This window comes from Rosa chinensis, chromosome 4 (assembly GCF_002994745.2).
Source record: "Rosa chinensis cultivar Old Blush chromosome 4, RchiOBHm-V2, whole genome shotgun sequence".
Taxonomy (NCBI): Eukaryota; Viridiplantae; Streptophyta; class Magnoliopsida; order Rosales; family Rosaceae; genus Rosa; species Rosa chinensis.
Window position 1 is genome coordinate 60331272 of NC_037091.1, and position 26354 is coordinate 60357625.

At 39.0% G+C, this 26354-nt stretch overlaps 3 protein-coding genes across 4 annotated transcripts; 1 reads left to right on the top strand and 2 right to left on the bottom strand.

Moving 5' to 3' along the window:
- The first annotated feature begins 3514 nt into the window (after positions 1-3514).
- Positions 3515-5217, top strand: LOC112198177 (UDP-glycosyltransferase 89A2). The gene has a single exon (XM_024339247.2). The coding sequence runs from the start codon at positions 3632-3634 to the stop codon at positions 5048-5050; it is 1419 nt and encodes a 472-aa protein (XP_024195015.1). The 5' UTR covers positions 3515-3631; the 3' UTR covers positions 5051-5217.
- A 15103-nt stretch (positions 5218-20320) lies between these two features.
- On the bottom strand, positions 20321-20972 carry LOC112199690. Its single transcript, XM_024340668.1, has 2 exons — positions 20836-20972; positions 20321-20669 (listed from the first exon to the last, which is right to left on the bottom strand). Exons 1-2 carry the CDS (start codon positions 20970-20972, stop codon positions 20321-20323), a joined length of 486 nt encoding a protein of 161 aa, XP_024196436.1.
- Positions 20973-21657: 685 nt separating this feature from the next.
- Positions 21658-26328, bottom strand: LOC112196184 (putative pentatricopeptide repeat-containing protein At1g13630). Of its 2 annotated transcripts, XM_024336487.2 has the most exons (6): positions 25666-26328; positions 23374-25503; positions 22589-22716; positions 22388-22505; positions 22252-22284; positions 21658-22129 (listed from the first exon to the last, which is right to left on the bottom strand). In XM_024336487.2, exons 1-2 carry the CDS (start codon positions 26090-26092, stop codon positions 23456-23458), a joined length of 2475 nt encoding a protein of 824 aa, XP_024192255.1. In that variant the 5' UTR covers positions 26093-26328; the 3' UTR covers positions 21658-22129; positions 22252-22284; positions 22388-22505; positions 22589-22716; positions 23374-23455. The 2 variants fall into 2 exon arrangements, with proteins under 2 accessions (XP_024192255.1, XP_040375264.1); XM_040519330.1 differs by lacking the exon at positions 22252-22284.
- Between the last annotated feature and the right edge of the window lie 26 nt (positions 26329-26354).

Here is a 26354-nt window from a genome sequence, read left to right on the forward strand (position 1 = left end):
AACTTTAATAGAGAAAAAAATAAATAAAACTTAAGTCTTTAAGCACAAAAGTCAGAAACACATACCAACTTCAAGTTGTCATAGGTTTCCATTTCCTCTACACTTGGTACATATTCCAACCCCATAATTGAATCAGACTTTAGCCAATTTTGCAGACATATTAACTTTTCAATTGTCCTAGGAGTTATAGAGGTTCTATATGGATCTATCACCCTTTTTCCAGTGCTGAAACTCGACTCACTTGCAACTGTAGACACTTGTATTGCTAATACATCTCTGGCCAATGCTTGCAAGTTGGGATATTTACCTCCATTCAGCTTCCACCAATCCAAAATCTTCCAATCATCCTCTTCCCCTTGCTTTACTTCAGGTTTTTCTATAGGGTCCAGCAAATAACGATCCACTTCATGTCCCACAACAACTTTATTGTTTTGTTCAAGCTGCCTATCCCAATCTTCAAGCATAACAGCCCTTTCCCCACTTACTGCCCTCGATCTGCCTCTACTATTACTAGTTGTTGGTTCACTAGTAATTGGTGTTTTCTTCTTCTATCCTCCACTTGATGCATCATTAGACTGACTGTACAAGTCACAAAGTTCTATAGTAAGCTGCTTCACTTCCTCCGATTTCTTCTTGATCTCCCCACTAGGCAAATTCAGCCACACCTCACACACTCTACCAATGTTTCTCAACTTATACCTAGGATCTAAGACCACAACAACTAGGAAAAGTTGGTTCATGTCATATTTGGACTTCATTTGAACTGCCATGTCATATAATATCAAGTCAGATTCACTTGAATCAGGCCCTACACCAATTGAGCTTAGTTCTTCAAGCTCAGCTTCAATGGTTACAACATCATGAAAGGCCTTGTGTGCAGTAGGGGTAAGTGAAGCACTTACATTAAGTGTCACATCATAAAAAACCTTCAGGAACTTCACAAAAATGGCTGCATTGTCCCAAACTGTTTTAGTTGGTGGCCCAACTCTTTTCGTAGACACTCTCTTCTTACTTGTACTCTCTGCCTCATTTTCAACAACTTCTTCCTCTTCATCAAAGTAGCTACGGTACCTTTCATCATCATCAGACAACCTCACAAAAGCCTTTTTCAACTCCAAAGATGTGTCCAACATAAGAAATGTGGAATTCCACCTTGTTGGAACATCTAAAATGCAAATCTTATTGCATTCAACTTTCTCCTTCTCCACAGCCTTTTTAAATTCCTCTAGCCTAGCACCTGAGCTCCTAACATACCTCACAGCATTCCTTATGCTTACCACTGATCTCTCCATCAACTTCAAACCAGACCTCACAATGAGGTTTACAATGTGAGCTAAACATCTCACATGCATAAACCTACCTTCACAAACTGGTTTAATATCCCAACTACACATTTTCCTCCTAAGATAATCAATAGCATGCTTGTTCGCAGATGCATTGTCAACAGAAACAGTTAAAACTTTATCAATAGACCAATCAATGAGACAAGACTCTAACAGTTTATCAATTGTTACACCGTGATGATTTGGAACTACACAAAATCCAAGCACTCTCTTATGCATTGTCCATCCCCGATCAATAAAATGAGCAGTAACTACCATGTAGCTTATATTCTGACAAGTAGTCCAAGTGTCAGTTGTCAAACTAACACAATGAGACTTTAATTCCCTCCTCAACTCCTCCTTCTTCGCATCATACATGCGAAGAAAGTTTTCCATTATCACTCATCTACAAGGGACTTTAAAAAGAGGCACAGCAACACTACAAAAGTAATTAAACCCAGGTTTTTCGATGAAACTAAAAGGAAGTTCATCGACAACAATCATATGAGTAGCAGCTTCAATGCAATTATCCTGACTCCAATTCATAGAAACTAAACTGCCCTGCCCTCTTTTACCATCACTGGTTAACACTTGTTGCCCAGATTCAACCTTAACTCTACACGGGTACCCTTTGCAGACTATCTCTATGTGTTTCCTAAGAGAGGAAGTTCCATTATCATAAGGATTGCATGCCAAATGAGTCGAACAATACTTACATTGAGCTCGTTTAGTATTGCCAACCACCTTTTCAACTCCATCAATAGTGTCGATTAATGGATGATCCACCTTCGTGAAATGATCCCAGACATGACTCCTCTGCTTGCCTTTCCCTCCTCGTTTTCTTTTCACAGGAGCAGTGCTTCTCGGCTTGCTTGCTTCCGGGTTGTTGCTTGCAATAACAATTTCGTTGCAAGCAGAGGATGGCTCAGATTGTTCAAAAGCACCAGACTGGTTGGACCCAGATTGTCCGACACCAGAAGTTTGGGGCATGATAGAAAAGAATGAGCCTGCATAGAATTTGCATGTCAAAATCCACGATTGAATTGTATGACACCGAATCTCCTACATTAAATTTGAGAATCATCAATGGTTACATTGTTACAATACCTTCAGAATTTTAGAACAATCATCAGCAGGAAAAAAAAAACTACGAATCTCCCCAGGATCAGAAGCCACCGCAAAGCATCAATTTGGAGGCAGGAAACACCAAACCTGCAAAGCAAACAAGGCAATCAGACTCCTAGACCACCACATATGAAGTTTATAACAAAGAATCAAAGATTACAAACCTGCAAAGCTAACAGGGCAGATGGTGATCAATTTCTACGAGCACCAAGTGATCAGCTTTCACTTGATCTCAAGTTCTCAACACCCGAGCTCTTCAACCTCTTCCCAATCTGCAGCTCCTTGGACAGATCAAAGCTCGCTCCCTTCATCCTCAACTCCCTTCATTCTTGTACCGAGTTTGGGTATTCAAATCGAAATTGAAATCGAAATGGCGATCTCAACGAGAATGTGAAGTTGGGAATGAAAAACAAATGTTTGGGTATTCAAATCGAACTCAAAATCAAAATGGGCAAATGGTGATCTCAACAATAGTGGGAATGGTTTGAATCGATTAATTGAATTTTGGGGAAGAGGCGAAGAAGTGAAGAAGTCATGAGAGGAGGCGTGTTTGGGTTCTGAGTTCTGACCTGTTTAGGTGTTTAGGGTTATAGTAGATTTAGGCAACGTGTCGATTAATGGATATTCGGTTCTAAGGGATGATAGACACCAAACACGGGGACCGAACCGATACCCTCTTCCTCGGGTCGGTTTCTATATGGAACCGAAAGACTCAGATTAAGAACCGACTGGAACCGCACCGAATCGACCATTTCAGGTTGGTTCCTCGGATTTTCGGTTCAAAAATCTCAGCCCTAGTTTTTGGTGTTTTTTTTGTTCTGCCAAAAAAAAAAGAAGTTTTTGGTTTCTGGTAGAGAGATCAAGAGCATGCTCCTTTGCATTTTTGTCACAATTCACAAAGCAGCAATAGGAACATCGTTGATGAGTTTCAACTTTCAACAACCTACATCATCTAACGTAGGCAGTTGGGTATGCAATTTCCATGCAAGTGCTGAACCACAAGTCAACCTTATTGACCTCAAGAGTCAAGAGGTACATACAATTATTTCTCTTCTAGTCTTCCATCACTTTATGACAGAGCATCACTTAAACCACACACTAAAAAGCCACACATCACTGCAAAAAAGCCACTCCTATAGCCCCACGACAAACCCTATCCTCTTCTTCTTCCTCTTACAACAACCATGTCGATCTCCGGCGACCAAAACCACCGCCACCCTCACATCCTAGTCTTCCCCTACCCTGCACAAGGCCACATGCTAGCACTCCTCGACCTAACCAATCAACTAGCCCTCCGCGCCCTCACCATAACAATCGTTGTCACCCCCAGAAACCTCCCAATCCTCACACCTCTCCTCTCAACCCACCCCTCAATCCAAACCCTCGTCCTCCCATTTCCTTCACACCCCAAAATACCCCCGGGCGTCGAAAACGTCAAGGACATCGGCAACCACGGCAACCTCGCCATCATAAACGCCCTCGCCAACCTCCACGACCCGATCATCCAGTGGTTCAAGTCCCATCCTAACCCCCCTGTGGCTCTCATCTCAGATTTCTTTCTCGGCCACACTCTCCGCCTCGCTGACCACCTCAAAATACCTAGAATAAGCTTCTCCTCGACCAGAGCTTTCTTGGCCTTGATTCTCGAGTACTGTTGGCGAAACCTAGATCTGGTCCAGTCCTCGTCGGCGGTTATTGACTTCCCCTCTGTTCCTCGGTCGCCGTCGTTGAAAAGGGAGCACTTGCCGTCAATTGTGTTGGCTCACAGAGGAGCGGATCCCGAGTCTGAGCTCCTGAGGGTTTCCATGCTTGCCAATACCGACAGTTGGGGCTGTGTTTTCAATACCTTTCAAGACTTGGAGGGTGAGTATTTGGATCACTTGAGGAGAAGAATGGGCCGCAACCGGGTTTACAGTGTCGGCCCACTGAGTCTGATTGGTGCCGGAGATGGTGGTTTGGATCGGGCCAACCTGAACACGGGTTCCGGTGGCGATTTAATGGCGTGGCTTGACGGGTGTCCCCATGGGTCTGTGCTGTACGTTGGTTTTGGGAGTCAAAAATTGTTGAATAGTAAACAGATGGAGGCGTTGGCTAGTGGGCTCGAGCGGAGCGGGGTGAGATTTGTGTGGGCTGTGAAAACGGGCTCGGCCCAAGAAGCGAAGGACGGGTACGGTGTTGTGCCCGAGGGGTTTGAGGAACGGGTTGCCGGGCGAGGCTGGCTGGTGAAAGGTTGGGCGCCGCAGGTGTTGATATTGGGTCACCGGGCCGTGGGCGGATTCGTGAGCCATTGCGGGTGGAACTCGGTGCTCGAAGCGATAGTGGGTGGGGTTTTGATATTGGGCTGGCCCATGGAGGCGGACCAGTTTGTGAATGTCAAGCTGTTGGTGGAGGACATGGGTGTGGCCATACAAGTGTGCGAGGGTGCGAGCGGTGTACCCGACCCGGCCCAATTAGGAAAGGTGATTGCCGAGTCACTAAGCGGCGACTCGGCTGAAAAAGTGAGAGCAAAGGAGCTGAGGGACAAGGCATTTGCGGCTGTGAGAGATGGTGGGAGCTCTTCAAAAGATTTGGATGAGCTTGTGAAAGAGTTGAGCCAACTTTGAGTGGCAGTGCGATTGCATGATTACCAATTCTTAATTTGAGAAGCATTGTTCTTAATTTCTTATTATGTTATATACGTAGCTTAATGTTGTTTGGTTTTGCAAAGCAAAATAAAGTCATGGTTAGAACAATGCCAACTACCAGTAATATGCTCCAAAAATTACATAACCTCCTCAAGCATTTTCACTGTTGATCTAATGCAATTAACTTCTATTTAAAGGGTCCTCATGTCATTCTTAAAGATTTAAGAGGCTCAATTACTTTCAATATAATATACTAGCATTAGCCTACACACTCTGCTACACACAGAGTGTGTAGGAAGATTGTTTGCTTTTTTATTTTTTATTTTTTTTTAAAGAGTGTGTGGGGAGGTAGTTAAAAATAGTGGGAGTTTCCAACCTCACATTTACATTTTCCACTACATTTAATTTAATTTTTATTTTTATTTCGTTAATTGACTTTATTATCCCTATTGATTATTTCTGATTTAAAGTATTTTAATATACAAAGGGTAAATTAGTAAAAAAAATCAGTTATGGAGAGCAAAATCTCTTCTCTTAATAATAGTATAGATACTAGAAACTGCTCGCACCCTGTAAGTGTGGAGAAATGGGTGTCTACCAGTCTAGAAGTAAGCAGTTAGTTTCTGAAAAATAATAAAGCTTCTTTTTAATTATTTATATAGGTTTTGACTTTTCTATCCCTAACAATTAGATAGATGTATAAAATTATTTGAGGGTATAAAAGTTAGAAAAAATTTAGTTTTGGCTAACAAAGCTTATTTTCTTAATAAATTGTTTTATTTTATTATTATTATTATTTTTTATGTAAAGAGCTCGTACGTTAATATGGCTCTGTTTATGGGCATAGAATAGTACAAAGAATACTACTTTATTAAGACATTGGTAGCCCAGAGTAGTCTATGCTAACAAAATCTCTTTGCCTCGTAGTCAACCGATTTGACTTGACTCTAAATACCGAGCACACCATTGTGGTATGTTGAAACCAAATACTTCTACAAAGACTATTAGAGGAACTTCAACTAGCATAGACGAGACGAACTCGATGAGCTGAACATGGTTTGTCACCTAATTAACAACTAGAAAAAGAAACAAACATAATAAAATGCTTAGGTCAGGCTAAAGCACATTACCTCCCCAAAAAAAAAAAAGGATTATTGAAACAAAAGCAAACTAGGGTAAATTAAACAATAGCCCACAAAGCCTAATGGGAAAGATAAAGCCCCAGGCCTAACAGATCTGGCCCAACACTACTACAGAAAATAAAACACACGATACTAGTTATACGACGCCACACACTTTTCCGTGGTCTGAATGATTTTTCATTTTTGGGATGACGTTTTTTAAATGTTTGTCTTCTAATATGAATTCAACCAACGGTTGTTTTTCATGCTGGATTTATGAATTGTTTCATAATACGTTTATAGATAGAAGCGTGGAGTGAGGTTAAAATGATTACTAGACGGCAAGTTTCCCCATTTAAGTGGTGCCAAATTTCTCCCCAAACTCCAAGCTCTGGGCTGTATCATGTATTGGTGATACGACGGATAATCTAAAACTATGGTATGAATCAATATGTATGCAAGATAGAAACAAGTCATTCCCCACATTTCCCCCCAACCAGTTTAAGAGGGGAGGCAAACTCAAAATTTAAAATTTGGCATTCAGACAACATAAATTAGAAAACCATTGTGTGAGGGCTTCTCCAAAAGACTTAATATTGTCCAAATGAGAGCCCAATAGCTTTAAACCACCGAAAAAAAATACACTTTGATAAAGCTATTTCAGAGGCTTCTCTCTTCAGCCAGCCTACCTCTCTCTCTTCCCACGGTTCTCTTCAACAAACCCGACCCCGACAAACCAAAACCAACTCTACCTCAGATCCCTTCCCATCCTTTCTCTCTCAATCGCGCGCATTCACTTTCTTTCGACAACAACGAGACTAGGGTTTCATTGTTAGGCCTTCGATGTCCCTTCCAGATCCCCATTCACTCTCTGCTGAACTTGAAATCCCCAATTTTCTAGGGTTTCAATTTTCAATCTCTGGTACCATTCACTCTCGAGCATGGCTTCCACGATTGGCTCTCTCCAAGCAGTTCGTCCTCGTCGAGACCGCCATAGTCATAGTCACCAGTGGATGCTGCTATTGGAGGCATCATGGGTACTTTCACCGGCGACATTTCCTCCTCTCTCCCCATTCCTCTGCCTCAGGCCCGCCTAAACCCCCAAACCATGGCCTCCTTCAAGCAAGCTCAGGTCTTTATCTTTATCTCTATTGTCATTTTTCGCTTCAATTTGGGAATTGAGATTACAAATTAGGGTTTTGAAGAGGTAAAGATTGGTGCTATGGTGATGGCATGGTGGTTAATTGTGACATATTTATGGGAATTGTGTTTGAATTAGGTAGAATTGGGTTCTTCACTTTTGATTAACCGGAGGATTTTGGGTTCTTCACAAATCACAAATTACACTTTTGATTTCGGGTCCTTCACTTTTGATTTCAGGGTTTTGATTAACTGAAGGTTTTCGGGTTCTTCACTTTTGGGAAGATCTCATTGTGGTGGAGATGTTCTCAGCTCTCCCCCCCCCCCCCCCCCCCCCCCATATCTGAGAAGCAGGAGTATGGGAAGGTGAAGATTGTGGCTGAGCGGAATTCGGTGATTTTCGGGTCCAAGAGAGGTTCAGGATAGGCAGGTCAGTGTGGATGAGCCATGGGGATTATGTTGGAGCGGAATTCAAGGATGTAAGCCACGCTGCCATCTGTCAAGAAGTTCAGAATGTAAGCTTCTTTTTCTTCTTCTATCTTTGTTTGTTTTGGTACACGAATTCTTGGTCAAAATTTACTCCTAATTCGGGTCGATTTTGAAGTCGAAGGCCAGAGGTTCAAAGACGCCTTCACTTGGAACCCATCTGGTAAAGGTTTCATTATTTATGTGTTTCTCTTTATCTTTGTGTTTTTTTCAAATCTTGGGTTTGAGAAGTTTTTGAGTTTATGGTGATTGATGACTGGTGGAGAGATAGCGAAGTTTGCTAAAGTAACAGTTAGAGACTTGAAGCTGTCTTCGAATTACGAGAGAGCCATTGTTAATTCCATTCAGGTTTGGCATTGATTCAACTCTGGGAAATTGTCCCAGCTTGTACCTGTGTTTCTTGAAGTTTCAATAATTTGGTCTTTTTATGCATTACTTTTGGCCTTGTCTTTTTGTTTGAGCAATACCCCTTTGGGGTTTTAGACTAACAGTAAAGTTGGTCATTGCAGATTTTGGTCAACGGGGAAGAGGATCAAGGTTTCAAGATATCAAAGAGGATGAGTCTGAGGATGATGACATTGATGGTAATATTTACAGGACACTTGCTTCCACATTTTAACTTTATATTTAGTTCAGTTATGTTGTTAGATGGAAGTTTTGTTTTCTCTTGTTTATGAAACTAATGGTAGAATAACTTGCACGTAAATATTGGTGTGAGCAACTCTTGCATGTTGTATAGCTTTAGCTGTTGGCAAATTCTATAAATTACATGCATCTGTTTCGTTTTCTATCTGGTATTGCTCGAGTTTCTAAAGAACGTTGGCGTTTGGTTAAATCCAAGTTAGTACTGAAATAAGTTTTCTAGGCTTTAGTATCTTTGTTCATATATATATGGTTGTCTGCTTAAGTTCACTCTTGTTGGGACTCTCTAGAAGAGACATACAGATCCTTTGTCAGATTAAGGTTGTCTGCACAACTTCTTCACCTTTACTTGCACTAGAACATTCTGTCAGATTATGGGATGGCCATATTTGGCCAATTTCACATTGCGCATATACACGTTGATCTATCAATTGCAAAAGAATAACTGCTGATATCATGACAAGTTGCTTATTGTTTATTCTGTCATTATGTTTTTGAGTGATCTATCACTATGAGACTCTCCATTGTTGATCACTCTATGCTAGTTGTACTTTTTTGACATATGCTATTATGGTTTATGCAGATTACTACTAATTTCAAGTAGCAAAAAAGGAAGGAAGAGGAGACTTAGATAAAAGAGACTATTCGTTTTGATGCATGGAATGAAACAAATGCTCTATAATGTTTTCATGTATGGATATTTGGGAGATATTCCCTATTTGACAGATTTTTTGACAGATTTTATTGGCCATGAATTTATTGAATTCATTTTATATATGGTGGGATTTGAGTTAATTTGATATGTTCATTGCTATATATATTGCAACAATTAGACAACAAGAATAACTAAAGGCATGGTCCAAATGTACACACACAATGGCAAGAGATCAATTAATGTGTCTTCTTAATGCACACATATTCAATTTTCAGAGGCCTCACACCAACCACCTAATAGAGGAACTGTCGTGTGTATGGTATATGCACAACGGCTACAAAATGAAACTGTCGTGATAAAGTTGTCGTGTGAACAACAAAGAGACAAGGCTAGGATCATAAAACCGTGGGTGTGAATCAAAGTCACACCACGGAAAATTGCTGTCGACAGATCTGCCGATCCCATCAGACGACGGAGTTAGCTGCACACCGTCGACCCAATAATCTATATACGACAGTTCAAAACCGTCGTATGTTAGCGTTTCATTAGACGACGCCTCGATAGACCACGGAAATTGAAAACCTCAAACGACAGTTTTAAACCGTCGTGTGAAGCCTTTTGTGTAGTAGTGCAATCCAATCCCAGCATTCACTCCCCTATGCTAAGAGTCGCCACACGCCGTCACAACTTCGCCGCTGCCACGACTACACAAGAAGATGCCACCTTGACCCCACCACCCATAAACAGCGACATAACTTGTGCAGCAATTCCAAAAACCAAAGAAAATCCAGAAAGCTTGCGCGCTAGACCTCCAACTATTTATACGATACTATTATCGTTGCTGCTGCCTCCAGGAAAGAATTTGAAACCAACCCCAGCCACGCTGCCAATCGCCGTCCCTTGCATCGACTTCATAAAAGCCTTGCCTTTGAGAAGCTTCGAACCAAAATCCTATCTTAGTCATTCACTGTCACATTCAAGCCCATCAAACCCACAAGATAGAAGCAAAAGCACAATTCCCGTCCTGCAGCAAACAATGACAACTAGGAAAGCACAATCGCCGACATTGCTTGCCACCAGACGATATTGCTGATCTCGTTTCTTCGCTCTTTGATTCTTTGGCTGCGTTCTGGTGACTGACCAAAATACTTCATGACTATCTTCTCTTAATGATAGTATAGATTAAAGGGAGTGAAATTTGCACTCCCATTTTTATAAATGACACTCCCACTACCTTTTTGTTACTCTAATTTCCACAATTGCACTTCTTTTCTTTCCCGTCTTTTTGGTCCCTCTCTTCTCCTTCTACCTTCTTCTCTCTTTGACCGATCAGAGCCCATGAACAATTAGAAGACTTCCATTAAGATCTGATGCGCACACCCTTCATTTCACAGTAATTGAAACGTTATGGTGGCCTTCTTTTCATCTTCTCAACCACAAACTATAATTATCATTTCTCAATAACATGGTTGATCAAAAAACAAAATAGAGTCTTAGAATACAAAGTATGAATAAGCATGTCCAGAGCTTGGGTCCTCTAGGATCAATATCAAAGCTGCAATAGGTATTAAACATGCTAGCTAACAGGTGAATATTTTTAAGCAATTGAATTTTGCTAGGTGAATCGTCTTAATTAAGTTGAATCTTATTTAGCAGAAGAAGGTAGGAAATGAGATTGAAAATAGATAAAAAAAAATGTCAGGTTAAGTTGAGATTTTTCTGGTGGAGGTAAAGAAATTGAGGAGAAGAGAGCAGAAAAGATATATGAACTGAAAGAGGGAAGGAAGATGATGAGCGTGCAAAAAGAAAAAGAAAAGCATGAAGAACAAATAGGGGCAGTTTGGGAAGTTTAGCTCATAAAAGTTGAAAGGGAGTGTCATTTGTAAAAAGGGGAGTGCAAATTTCACTCCCCTAGATTAACTATGAGAAAGTATTTAGGTCAATTGGGTGGACCTGCTCCATTTTTTCCATTTTCCCTCTGTAATAATTCTTTAAATTTTATTTATGAAAAAAAAATATTTTTTTTATATTATTATTTTTCATATAAATTTTAGATTTTAAAACTTTCTCTTAAGAGGGAAGAAAATATTTGGTGGCCCTTATGCGAAAATAATATCTCAAAATGACCTTAAATGTAATTGGCTCTAAAACTTTTTTCCACTTTCTTTCTATAATAATTCTTTAAATTTTATTTATAAATATATATATATATATATATATATTTTTCCAAAATATTATATTAATCTTTTTTACGTAAATTTTAAAATTTTCCCGCGAAATGAGTCATCTGCAAAAAAACAAATGATGAAATAATAGAAACTCTAGCTAAAAGCCCACCCAACGGCTCAAGCGGCTTGTGAGTAGAATTTTGGTGTTAAATTAAATTAGTTGTCTCTCATTTTGTCCTTAAACCAAATTAACCCCTAGTTCAGAGCTGAGTGTTGTTAATCAGGTGAAGAAAGATGATTAAGAGTCAGCTAAAGCAATTAGAGGAGATGACCTCTTCCCCAAGACAAATCCACGCGAGCCATTTCTCTCTCTCTCTCTCTCTCTCTCTCTCATTCGTCTCACTCCCTAGCTCCTTCCCCAAATCTCAAAATCCCTAGGGTCCGTCTACAGCCGATTAGGTTTTGATCACCATGGATGACTGGGAACAGATCTGGAAGAAGAAGGACGGTGTCATGAAGAGAAGGAGCAAACGTACCTGAGGCAAGCAATTCCCTATCCAGGAGAGCTTGGAGGCGGAGTTGGAGTCCATGGTTGCGGGGGTTCGGTCCACGGATGATGATTTGCAGTTGAAGGCTGCGTCAAAATTTTGGGACATGCTTGATGGAAACTGATCAGACTAATATTTTCTATGTTTTTAACATCATTTTCCCTACATTTTACTTAGTTATTCTCTTAACATTATCATTTCTAACTTAGTTTTTGTTTTTAGCTACTTTTGAGTCAAAAATGAAGGCAAGGAGGAAATGAGGAGCAAAAATGGAGAAGAAATGGAGAAATGAAGTTTTTCCAGTTCTACCAAGAAAAGGAATCTCAGTTGAGGTAGGAATCCTAATGCAACTAGGAGTGAGCTCGGAAAAATGGTGTTCGGAAATGAGAAATGACAGAATCCCAGTTGGACTAGGAAACCTGACTCTACTAGGAATCCTGGTAGTGCTAGGAGATGTTGTGGCTTCAAGATGACTCAAGATAGTTCAAGAATGTTCTGGAAGACATAGTTGGCGTGACAATTGAAGAATGAGTTTTGAAATTGTCCAATTGAGAAGCCTGACCTAAAGGTTGAAGAATGTGACTTGCACATGAGTTTCTAGACCCTTCTTGACGTCTTAGAGAAATCCTAAAACGATACTAGTTGGGTTTTGCCGTGAAAAATAAAGAATATTCAAGAAAATTTCGGAAATCCCAAAAAGGGAGAGTTTTTAGGAATTTGCCTGTGCAGATCAATCAATTTCGACAGAGCCCTGAGGACAGATCAGAAGGAACTAAATTGCAATCTATATATGGTTGGAAATCTACGGATGTCTAATTTTCAGAGCTTTTTACGGTTAGTCAATATCAATTTTCTAGAAGAAGTTATGGCCTATTAAGTGCACAGAGGTCAATCTGCCCGGAAATCGGTTTTGTGCGAATAAGGAGAGTTTAGACGTGAATATCTTTTGGGACTAGTTTGGGAAGGTCTCTACTCCATATTTGATCTGATTTTGAGGATATATTTCAGCCATGATGATGTGGACTAATGAGAAAATTCAAAAAGAAATCTACATCAACACAAAGAAGGAAAGTGAGTCAGAATTGAAGACGGAGAGCTAGGGTTTGACGTCTAAAACTTCCTCTATATATACACACCTATGTTGGACCTTTTTGACATATTCCTTCACTCCATTCAGCAATCTCTCTCCCTCCATAAACGTCCATCCCTTCCACAACTCAAATCATCATCAAACCATGAATCAAATAAACAATCCTCCCCTTTTCTCTCTCAAAATTTCGTCATCCTCTCTTCAAGTCAAGAAGCCGTGATCAAGCTCTATCAATATCTCCTTGCCGTAGTCCTCATCTTGCCTCCACCAGCTTCTAAACTTTCTTGCGTTCTTGAGATCTTCAAAAATGTAACCATGTCCTCTTCTAGTTTAATTTCGGTTTTCTTTTCTTGTAATTCAACATAGATTTTTGTTTTGTTATTTAGGATGTTTAGAATTCTTGTGAGATTAAAGTTTGGATGTTAAAGATTTATTTTCAATAGCCATGAAGCATGTTTTGTTTTAGGTTTTTCAGATTATAATTTTCGATTCCAAATATGTCATGATTGTTTGTTAATTTTGTGCTTCAATCCCACCTTTTCTGTGTTTATGTTCTTTGGTGCGCAACTTAGAATTATAAGCATGTAATTGCATCCAAATTAAGATATGCTAGCGTTCTAGGTCTTAATTTCTTAAGTGGAAAACCTATAATTCCTTAGGTAAATCAACAATGAGCTTTGCATGATAAGATTAGCGTTCTAACTTGTTGTCTTTGCTTAAATCAATCAAACTTCCACATGTTCTTAATGCGTTAATTGTGTTTTGTTAGGGAATTGATCACTCACTAGCTTTGCATGATTAATAGGGTTAATTATGGTGCGTTCATCTAGTTAATCTAATTAAGGGAAGTAATAAGGACTTTGTATGTGTTAATCTTTGTTCTTGATTGATTTCTTTCTATGACATGTTTGATTCTAAAATTATGTTTGATAATCTACTTAATGTGTTAATGGTTGTTAATTATATCTCTACTTCCTCTATTCATCTACTTCTACTTTGATACAGATTTGTTTGATCACTTGTATAATATTTAGTAGTTAGATTTAGATACAAACTTTCGAAATCTCCTATCTTGTAATTTTTGTAATTATATACTTTGTTTTATTTTTATTTTATACTTCGTGAATATTACTAATTTGTTTAACGTTTTTGACAGAAAGTATACCCCAATTGACAGAAAGTATACCCCAATCCCCGGTTTAAAACGATACCCTACTTATTGTATACTACAATCTGATGCAGGGTTTAAATTGGCACTCATTTTGAGCGTATTAGAAACCCTCCTCCAAATCGCTCAAGTGATTCAATCCGGGGTTGTTCCCAAATTCGTTGATTTGCTGCACAGGGAGGATTCTCCTCAGCTTCAGGTGTGCATTTGAGTACGTTGTTATCTGTGTTTTGCTTTGGATACTCAAGCTTCTTACTTATTTGTTGTTGTTTTTTATTTTTTTATTTTTATTATGTCCAGTACATGGCTGCTGGAGTGCTGAATAATATAGCTGCTGGAACCTTAAAGGACACCAAGGTGGTCATTGATCATTCAGCAATACCAGGATTTGTAAAGCTGCTTGCTTCACCATTTGATTTTGTTAAGGAGGAGGTACTTACTCTGTTTAGTATTGAAATTAATGAATTTGTTATGCTGCATAGAAATTTTATAATCTATATTCTGTAATCGCATGCCACGTTTGCTTTGGGAAATATTGCAGCGGCATCTCCTGAATATCATGATCTTCTTCTCAGCAGCCGAGTCTTGATGCTACTGCAGGACTAGGTGAACCATGAGAATGTAGAGCTTTCCACGCTCAGAATTGCCACTTGGATGATGGCCGCCTTATTCATGGGCCACCCAGAGCCTAATATTCAACATGTTTGTGGCTTTTATTGTCCACTGTTGGATTCAAAGTCACCGGAAACGCTCTATTTGCTAGCGACCCGCGTTCCGGATCGCACGAACCCAATCTCGGGGCGTTCGCCATCCGGATCGGCAAACATAGCGATCCCATATATGCCGCCTGTGTTCAATCAACGCCAAACATAGCCCAGTATCAATCAACACCAAACATAGCCCAGTATCAATCAACGCCAAACATAGCGATCCCACTTGAAGAACGAAGAGATTCGGCGATCTGGCAACCACTTCTTCTTGGCGACGGCCGCGATTTCTTCTTGAAGGGTGAAGACTGAGTCGGCGCCTCAGCCATGTTCTTGAATCTGGGATTCTTGATTTTTCCTCCATATTTGCGATAGAGATTCAAGAATTCTAGATTCTAGTATTTGAAACTCTGAAGAGATGAAGAGAATCAATAGATGATTACGTTTTCTTTTCGATTTGCTGGGAAGATTACAAAATCTCCAATGAATCTTTGGGATTTTGGCTACGGCTTTCTTAGCATCTTCTCTAATAAGCGTTGTGGACTTGTGGTTGTTCACGACGTGAATTGAGATTTTTTTTTTTTAGTCAAAAGCATAGATGATTATCTACAAAAAAAAAAATTAAAAATTAAAGGCAGCTTTCTTTATTATTTATTTTTCTGTTATTTGTTAATTTACTTGTTTATCCTCCATAAGTAATGTGGTTGTCATAGTATGTTAATAAGGGGTATTTAGGTAAAATAAAAGTCATTTAGGATTAGGACTAGGAATCCTAATTTTCAAAGATTTTGTTGATTGATTAACTCTATATAAGCTGCAATTCATAAGTCATAACAATACGTACAACTACAAAGCATAAAACAAAGCTCTATTATTTTAGCTCAGTTCAACAATGGCGTTTGGAAAAAGAAAACCATCACATCAAGAACCAATTTTAGAAGAAAATTATGAAGATCATGCCGGTGAGTATGAAGACAATAATTTTGTTGAAGAAACTCAAGCTAGTAATACAGACCAATCATCGAGTAGAAAAAGCCACGAACAAGCTCAAGAATCTCAAGAAATTCCAATGAATTATGACATAAAGCCATTACTCAATGAAGTTATTATCACAAGTGGAGCGCAAGGAAAAAATCCGGGTGGAACAAAATCATGGACCTACAAACATTGTAATGGTCAGTATAAGAGTTCATACACTCGCATTCACTACCACTTTTTTGGTAATCTCTCTGGAAAAAAATCAGAGATCCGTCGATGTCAATCATTGATTAATAATCGGGAGGAATATGAGAGGTTTCGCAGAATGGTTATGGAAGCTGAAAAAAAAAAAAGGAGTTTCTTCATCTTTGAAAAGCTCAACAATCTTGAGGCAACAACCACAAAAATCCACCACGAGTGCTCTTGATGATATGTTCAAGATTATGGACAAAAATAGTGTTGATATGAAGGTGATGAGAGGATTGTGTGCTAATGGAATTCCATTTAATGTGTTAAGAAATCCCCAATTTCATGAGATGATTTCAGCTATAAATAATGGACCAAGGGTTATAAGGCTCCATCTTCTGAAAAAGCAAGAACTACTTTGCTTGATGAGTGTAAACGAAGTCTGGAAAAAGAATTAGCTCTTGTTAAAGATACATGGTTTACTTACGGTGTTTCAATTGTATCAGATGGATGGTATAACATGAAGCATGAGCCACTTATCAACATTATTGCTGCAAATAGTAGAGGAGCATTGTTTCTTTATGCTCAAGATTTTTTTGGGATACAAAAAATTGGTGAAGTGATTGCTGCCTTTATGCTTACTGCAATTGAAGATGTGGGATCGTCAAATGTCCTCCAAATAGTTACTGACAATGCAAAAAACTATGAATCTGCTGGGAGAGAGATTGAAAAGGTACATAAACATATATTTTGGTCTCCCTGTGTTGTTCATACCTTGAATCTTATTTTTAAAGATTTGGCAAAAGAGTTTGAGTGGTTTAAGGAAATTAATAATATTGGAAAGGCTATTGTTAAGTTCTTTTTGAACCATTCACATGCTTTGGCCATGTTCAGAAGTCAATCAAAATTGGAGTTATTGAAAGTTGCAAAAACTAGATTTGCATCGCATTATATCTTATTGAAGCGACTTATTGATTGAAAAGAAGCACTAGCAAGTACGGTAATTCTTCAAAAATGGAAAGATTGGGTGAAGACTTTAGACCCCGAGAAAAGAAAACTTGGGGAGAATACACAAGCTGTGTTGGCAGACAACTTTTGGGATGATGTGTTGGCTATAGTGAATATCACAAAGCCAATATATTTTTTAATTAAATATTGTGATGATGATGGTCAAAAGATGGGTGAAATTTATGAAAGGATGGACAATATGCTTGGAGAAATAAGAGAAGTTATGAGTTCTGGGCCGCAGTCTAATTATTTTCCACAAGTCGAAAAGATTGTGCTCCAAAGGTGGCAAAAAATGAATTACCCTATCCATTGTGTTGGATATGCCCTGACGCCAAGATTTTATGATAGAGAATATCTCAGTAAAAAAACACCAGGAGGATTCACTTGAAAGAGCCCTAATCAAGATATAGAAGTGATTACAAGCCTCATGGAAGCATTTGATAAGATATCAGAAGATCGAGAAGAAGCAGAGTTATTACGTCAACAATATGCCATTTTTCATCAGCGAAAAGGTATTTTTGCTACACAAGCTTCCAGACAGATGCTGTAACTATGGATGCCATTGATTGGTGGTCAACATATGGTTAACAAGTTCCAGAATTAGCAGAAGTTGCACAAAAGGTAATTTTAAAATCTTTTAATCTCTGTTCATTTATAATATACTTTATTATTGTTATATATATATATACACTTTTTTTTTTAGGTTGTCGTAGGTTGAATGATTGATTATTGTTATTATTTTATTTTTTTTGTCAAACGTCACTACAAAAAAAAATTGCAATAGCCACGGCGCCACGCCGTCGCAAAAGAGCATTGGCGACGGCAATGCTTCTGACACGATTGGTGGCGACGGCAATTGCACCGTCGCAAGAGCATTAGTGACAGCAAATCATTTGCTGTCGTAAGAATTTTGCAACGGTAATTTGCTGTAGCAAATACCAATGGCGACTGAAATTTTTTTGCCATCGCAAACTTTGACGACAGTAAAATGCCGTCGCAAAGTATTATTTATGAATAAAAAAAATCTAGCATGCCAGTTTTTTTTTTTTTTTTTTGGGGATAAAAACTGTACAAAAAATAATCCTATTCTATCAGTTTTTGCTCCATAAGATCAACCGCATTGGTATTGTTCTTTGCTTCATTGATAGCTATGTTCTTCTTTGTTTCTACCTCTTTCTCTACCACTCTGTCTCTCTCTATAGTAAATACGTCCTACAGAGTAACAATTCAACACACATGATATTTTAATTCATACAGCAACTCTTAAGAAATGGGGCTAAGCTAAACTATGGTAACAAAGTCCTAGCTATTACGATTCAATGAAGAAAATGAAATAAAAGGAAGTAATATTGTCTTTACCTTGATGCTTTCCTCTCCCATCAGCTCAAAGTATATCTTCCCCTGTAAAAGATAAACTTAATTCAATTTACATAAAGTATATTACAAACTTATTAACAATGAGGAAGTGAAGTACTAGAAGATCATTAACAGCATTAGAAGTAATTAGTAAGGAGTATACAATTGAAAAAAAAAGTATCTTGTACAAGAGTCCATCCCTGAAAAAGTTCAGACTACTTCATTCAATATAAAGGAGAAAAGAACATAGTGACAAGAACAGATCAATTTATAGCTCTTTCCATAAGCAACTTAGCAAGCTGATAATACTAACATGATGGTATTCTAGGTACTCAAGGGGGAAACTATACATTGTTATATTGAAACTCAAATATCGTATAAATTCCTCTATCAAATAACCCCATAGATACGGCAAACATATCCAAGATCATCCCTTAAGACAAAAAAATGCTCACTATAGCCTTCACTCATTCTTTCTTCGATCAGATAAATGATGTACAGTGACATCCTATCAGAAAGAGATGAAAATCAATATAAAATAATGATTGTATACTATGATAAGAGTTGTTTCTTTTTCGTCCTTGAAACTTGGTATTTATACCCTAGGGTTTCGACTGTTCCTTGCCATAAAAGGATTATTGATAGAAGTTTCTCATTCAATCTCCGCTACTTGATTCCAATAAGGGTTTGTTCTCCTTATGGATCCCGGAATGAGTGAAGCTATAACCAAAACCCAAATAAACTTAATTTTGGGCAGCAGGTATCGGCCCGCTATGCTAAATCAAAATTACTTTTGGGCTCAAACAGTACTTGATGGGCTTGAGGAAAGGGTTGACGGCTGAGGAGTGCTGATAAAGAGTTGGGTCCCCCAGGTGTTGATCCTGGGTCATCGGGCCGTGGGAACTCGGTGATCGAAACGATGGTTTCAGGTGTGTTGATATTGGCCTGGCCCATGGAGGCTGACCAGTTTGTGAACGCCAAGCTGTTGGTGTCACTTGGTGAAGGACATGGGCGTCGCTGTACAAGTGGGTGAGAGTGCTAATGTGTTACCCGACCCGGCCCATTTGGGAAACATGATCCATGAGTCACTGACTGGGAACATACCCGAAAAGGTGAGTGCAAGGGTGCTTAGGGACAAGGCATTTGGTGCTGTGAGAAATGGTGGGAGCTCTTCCAAGCATTTGGATGAGCTTGTGAAAGAATTGGCTTAAAGTTGCGAAGTGATTGGGAATCAGTGCTTATTGATCAATTGGAATACCAGTGTTCTAAGTTCTATGTACTACAGTACTTGTGCCTATGCTATGCTAGTGAATAAGTGTGTGATACTTGTAATATGGACATAGTTTTGCTTTAGTGTTTTCCCTATATATCATGCATGCTACTAAATAAGTGTAGTACTTGTGTTTGATTGTGCTACTGTCTCTGAAATAGCAATGCGACAACCTTTGTTGTATTGTTTTGCCAACATCAAGTGAAGAGGGGGATACTCTCACGTGGAGGAGCAAAGCCGACTCCAGAGACGGCGACCGAAACTGTTGTGAGTGGCGCTGCATGCGGCAAGTTTTCACCGTTGTTTGATGAAAATTGTACGTCGGAGGTACCAAGTTGAACGAATGAACGAAACAATTGCAACCAAAATTCCAGTACAAAGTATTCAACTAATAATTCAACAAATAACAAATAATGATGATAGACAAATATATTCCCATTCCTAAAAGTATTGATGCAAACTTATATCCCGAGTTATAAAGTAGCTGGAGTTGCATATATACACTTACCATACCCTTGAACTTGAAGTTTGTTGAACATGTATAAATTGAATGTTGGAGTTGGGAAAGGCAATAAGAAAAGAAACGAAGAAGAGAATGGTCAATTGAACACTGGCAGAATCCAAACTCCCCCTCCAAGTTGTGCATGCCAAGGTCGACGGAGCTCGTACTGTGTAACAGTCTGATTCTCCAAACTGAAGATATGATATGGTTTGCGGCCGGCATGTTCAAAATAAGGTCACATCATAGTTGGTGTAGTATATTGAATTCGGCTTACAACCAGGAAAGTTTGAAGCCAAAACCGACACTGAATGACCGCCGCCCAGAAACAAAGCCTCATCTCCGATGCTTTTTCCCTCAACTTGCTCCACAACCAATCCATCTTTGACGTTGAACACTACCTTGTAAACCATGAATTTCTCCGTAGACTTGAATATATTTGTCACATCAGAATATGAAACTAGCCTTCGGACATGCCACAGATGGTCTCCCTTGCTTGATTTCACAATGTAGGAATTAGCAGCGTAGGTTTTGAAGGGGGCTAGAGGCGTAAGTCTCTTTGCTTTTGGCCGCTTTCTAGGTACATTACAGTCGTTAACGTCAAACAACACAATCCTTCCCTGACGTCCAACAACGTAGATTTGGTTTTTATAGAATGTAACATCCTGAAAGGCAGTATTGTCTCCTATCTAAGTAAATCCAATCTTTCCAATGCTCTTGTCCTCCTTTAATGAAAGCCAACCTTGTATCAGAGTAGCCGTAGAGCACAATGACCAGATAATTGTCCGGATGCAAGTTGGGATTTGCGGACAATATAACATTTAGGATGTATTTCTTGTAGTTCAGATCATCTTTCAATATGGGGGAGTACTTCATCATGGAGTGCAAGGGAGGGATACAAATGGGCGCCACTGATTTTTTTGAAAGGGTACACCAGAGTTATGTTGAGAAGAAGACCTACTATATCTACTGTGACTAAACAACCATGGCTAGAGCCACAACACCTCTTGCCGTAAGTCACCGGGAAGCAAATGTTGTTATATCTCTTTTCTGGAAATGCTGTGCAGTCCATGATATATGCCCTTCGGATTCGGACTGCAAGTCTGTAGAGCCCCAGAAAATGGGAAGCACCTGGCCCTCACGTAAGTGCTGCGTTGCCTTGTTATAGTCTTTTGAAAGGGATTCCCATTCTTTGCAAACCCTGGCGAAACAAAGATGGTCTACAGGCTCGAACAACTTATCTTGAATCAAGAAGGCAACATCTGTAGGAAGATTTCTCCGTTCTGATTCTGATTCCATACCCTTGTTCCTGCGAGTACAGAGCTTTTTGTTTGGCTTTGGATAGTTGGTGGTTTCACTCATTGAAAGATCGATAACTTTTTCAAGTCGTTTATATAGAAGTGGCACTTAATCTACCGGGAATCCGTTTCCTTTTTTATTTCTATGTTATTGTTTCCTTGTTCCTGTGGAGTTTTAATATTTTTGGAGAGTGAGTGAGTGTTTCTCTCCTTATTCTGATGCCTGTATCTCCTGTGAAATTAGTTTGAGGCATCAACAATAAAAAATCCGTATACTGATAAAAAGAAAATATGTTCGTCTAACAACAATGGTTTCTTTAATTTTACAAACAATCTGTACAACTACAACCACAATAAGCACCTACTATGTTTGTGGCGAAAGACATCTAACAAAGTCCAGCAAATTGTTATTACTTTTCGGTGAACAATATAAAATTCAGACTACATTTGCATGAAGTAACTGCTATGTTCTTGCTGATGAGAGCATGATGAAGTGAGGAGACATGGTGACTCAATTCACCATTCTTTCCAGGTTTGGCCATGATTTCGAGAGGCAAGCAAGCCATATATGTTTGATTGTTTTGAGAAGAAACCGACCTCACATCTTCTTTCTTTAATATTGCAAATCAACCCCAACCATATGGTCATGGAGAAAATCATTCAAGCGGAACTCAAGTAGGTGCCTTTCCGGAAGGCATGAGACAGAGACATGCATGACTATTGACTAGCAATTTATCCCTGCAAGAAAGGGCAACTAGTCACACAAATCATTGACCAGGAACTCTGGTATGTTAGAAAGAAAAAATTAAGAAAAAGAAACTTTTAGGATAGTTTTTGCTTTGATGGGAACACCACCCCACCTTGCTCCTGAGTCCTGACTCCTGAGTTATAATCTATACAAAGAAAGTAAACAAGCAATTTGAGATTTTTGATTGAAGCCACAAGGAAATACTAAAATAAAGCCGGACTTATAAGAAGGGTGAACAAAAACATTACCAGCAAGTAGGATGAGAACTCATTTTCAGAGGGAATAAAACGATTTGGAAAGATGCTTTTGAACCAGTTTCAACTCCATCTGTCAGGAACGCTTTTTATCTAAGCTCCTGGAGTTTTCCTATCAAATGAATCAGAACACACATTATAGTTACTCTTTATAATCAATAATAACCGAACAAATGAAAGCATATCTGGACTTACTTTAAACTTTAAAGTCACATCTTAGGAAAATGCCAGAAACAAAAGCTGCAGTTTATGCCAGCTGAGATTTCACTTCTTTGCATCTCTTAAAGAACCTTGTTTGGAAGGAAATAGGGTGGGCCTGAGAGCTGCATAGAAAACCACAGACCTAAGACCACCTAAAATAAATTGATAAAAAAAAGTTTTTTTATAATTAGCAAAAAAAAAAAGTTATACATTTGCCGTTTACATAAACTCAAATTACCAAATTCAAAGTGATAACTATGGCCAACTCTTTAACACCCTTATAGTCCAAAAGAAAAAGATTTTTTTTTCTTCCACTTATAAAATTCCCCTGAATTGGCAGAATATATAGTTTGCATTCAAGCAACAAGAGAGCATTCGGCTCTTGGCAGCAGAAAATAGCAAAGTGATACAAATACTTCAAGAAATCAGTAGTGCTAAGGCACCATAGTAAGCATAAAAGATGTGATGTACGATATGCAGAGAAAGGGAACAATGGCAGGTAAAATCTAGCATACATTCATTGCATAAACTTAAACAAGACTTTAAACAAGACTTCAGAAGTTCATCATAACCAGATAGTTTTCATCAAAATGGTTGTGGTAATTTTGATACTAGTCGGCATCAATCTTGATATAAAATGGTATCTACCCAGTGTTTTTATGAAAGAACTAGAAAAGGAGTCCGAAGTGCTGGTCTAGTCTAATTTTCATTTCAGTATTCACATATTTTATGAGAATAGTGGAGAGATGTGTGTATATATATATATAATGTAGCAATACCTCATGGCTTGAACCTTTTATATGAGCCAGTGAACAGCTTTTTCCAATAGCCAGAGGCTAAGCAATATCACCTTTCCATGGATTAATCAGGAAGAATGCCAGATTTGATCATCTCAGCAAGGAGTTCATATACTGAACTTGAATCACCATCTTGACAGAAAGCATTGAGCATCACCTTACAAAGCTCATGATCAGGAGATATCCCATCAGATAGCATCATACAGAAAAAATATTTTGCTTCAGTTATTAGAGACCTTTTGCATAATCTATTAATTACAGCACTATAATCTCTTATGGAGATTTCAAATCCTTTCTCCACCATCTGATCGAAGAGCTCCACTGCTCTAAGTACAAAACCCTTTGCACAATGTGCTTTGATTAATGTGGTATAAGCAACTTTTCTTAGATTGATGTTGTGGTCGTCAAGAAAAACCAATAGCTTGTCAGCATCATTTAGGTCACCATATACACAAAGACCATTGATGAGAACATTATATGTAACAGGAGTAGGCTCGAGATTATGCATTAACATCTCATTGTGCAACTGAAAAGCTTTCTTCAACTCTCGAGCTCTGCAGAAACATTGAATGATGGTATTATATGTGATCTGATCTGGGGTTAGGTCCTTAGCATACATTTCCTCAACTACATGGACAGCCTCTTGCAGCTTCCTCTGTCTGCAGAGTCCCTTGATAATTACAGTATAAGTTACATGAGTTGGATCTACAGCTTTTGCTTTCATCTCCCGGAGCAATTCAAGCATCCCATGAATGTTTCCCTGTCCACAGTAGCCATTCATAAGAGTCGTATAGGTAACTGGACTGGGTAGCATTCCATGCAGCTCAATGATATTCAACATCCGTTGGGCCTCAACTAGTTTTCCACTATTGCAGAAACCATACATAAGCGTATTGAAAGTGACAACACTAGGAGTTATTCCTTTTTCAACTGCTTGTTCATATAACTGTAAGGCTGCTGCAATATTACCAAGTTTTACATATCCATCCATCATAATATTATACAAAACAATATCCTCTGTGATTGTTGCTAGAGTATCAAAATACTTCCTTGCCTCAGATATATCTCCTTTCTTGCGCAGACCTAAAAGAATAGCACGGTGTGCAGAGTAATGGGGAAGTATTCTCTTCAAGTACATTTCTCTATATATTTCAATAGCCCTTTGAACACTTCCTTGCTTGCACAGGCCATGAATGAGAATAGAACATGTTATAAGATCTGGTTCCAAGCCAACAGCTTCCATCTCATAATGCAATCTCAATGTTTCTTCTATTCGTCCACTTTTACACAAACTGCTAAGCAGTACACTATACAAAATGACACTCAATTGAAAACCCCTTGAAAGCATCTCTTCCCGCAGCTTAAGGGCTTCCTCAATATTCCCAGAATGGCAGTGCCCACATATTAGAATTGTATATGTAACATGATCAGGATTTAACCCTTTAACCAACATTTTCTGAATGACCTGCTGAGCTCCAGTCATTAAACCAAGTAGACGAAACCCTTTACAAAGAATATTGTAGGTCACTGTGTCAGGGTGTAGCCCATGCCTCTCCATGTCTTTTGTAAACTCCAAAGCTTCTTCCAATGAACCTGCTACACACAGCCCATGAATAAGAATATTATAACTGTACGAATCAGGAAGTAGTCCATACTTGAATATCATACAAAAAAACGACTTGGCAATATCCACAAAACCCAATTTACAGAACCTCGACATAATGGTATTGAACGGAACAACTGAAGGCCCATTCTCCTTCCTTTGAGCATCCAAGAGAAACGAAACTGCATCTCGTATGCTGGCTTGCTCACACAGTCCATCTATAAGTATAGAAGTAGTGTACTCACTCTGAGGAGTTCCACTGTCCTTAATTTCATCATACACATTCCACATGATATCCGTGTGCCTTAAATTATGCAACAAGCAATTATACGTTGCCATGGAAACTTTCAAATCCAGATCTTTCATCTTAGCAAGAACAGTCAGGGCATCATAAACCATCTCACTTCTCGAATAAGAAAACGCCAAAACATCCCACACTACACCACTCGAGTCCCAGTCCCTAAATCTACTCAATAGCAGCTCACAAAGTGATGTTGCAGAACCAGAACCTATCACAAATCACCAGAAATATATATAAACAACAAACTGTGCAAAACAATGTTATACACACAAAGCAAATACTAATGTGACCCCAAAACCAACACCAATTCATAAGTTATTTAAACCAAACTATAAGCTATTCAAGGACTTAAAGTCAACAAAATCCATACCTTCCTCCTCCTCTACCATTTGCTTCATAACCAAACGCAACTCCTCAAACCACCTTTTCGCCGCTAAAACATGAGAAACTGCGAAACTCGAAACCCTTGAAGGCCGAAAACCGTACTCATTCCTCAACAAATTGAAGAAACCGAAACCCGCTTCAGGGTCCTCAAGGCTCAACCTTTCGATAATAATATCCACCTGGGTCTGATTCAAAGTCGAAATAATATTCCTATAGTAATGGTCACCGTTAATTCGACCCAAACCCAAGATTCTCAGGCCGGTGATGAGTTCGGAGACATTGGTTGTGCTGCTGGGGCCGGCGGTGGGCTTTGCGGCAGAGGCTGAGGATTTAGTGAAGATGAGGGAAGAGAGGGTTCGAGATTTTTGAAGAAAATGGATGGGCTTCTTCCATTTGTGGATTTGATTGAGCATGGAAATTGGGGATTAGGGTTTAAGCAAAAGAGGGATCAGGGGGTGTTTGAATCCAAGGAAATGGAAAATCTGAGTGTGGAGAGGTATGGGGAAAGAGAGAGTACATCAAAGATGGAAGCTTTAGTGAGAACGACTGGGTGTGGGAGGTTTAGGGTTTTAGGGAGCCGTTGGCTTCCCGGCAATTTTGAAGGGTTGTGGCAGTGAAAGAGAGGAGTTTTTGCAGGCTTAAGTTTGGGACTTTGGGGGCAAATGAAACCCCTAC

What these genes read in the sequence shown, in the direction of transcription:
- LOC112198177 (XM_024339247.2), top strand. Translation starts at nt 3,632, where the DNA reads ATGTCGATCTCCGGCGACCAAAACCACCGCCACCCTCACATCCTAGTC.
- LOC112199690 (XM_024340668.1), bottom strand. Translation starts at nt 20,972, where the DNA reads ATGATGAAGTACTCCCCCATATTGAAAGATGATCTGAACTACAAGAAA. An exon ending in TACGGCTACTCTGATACAAG is followed by an intron (nt 20,670 to 20,835) that starts GTTGGCTTTCAT and finishes TAATGTACCTAG; the next exon opens with AAAGCGGCCAAAAGCAAAGA.
- LOC112196184 (XM_040519330.1), bottom strand. Translation starts at nt 26,092, where the DNA reads ATGCTCAATCAAATCCACAAATGGAAGAAGCCCATCCATTTTCTTCAA. An exon ending in AATGGTAGAGGAGGAGGAAG is followed by an intron (nt 25,504 to 25,665) that starts GTATGGATTTTG and finishes GATTTGTGATAG; the next exon opens with GTTCTGGTTCTGCAACATCA.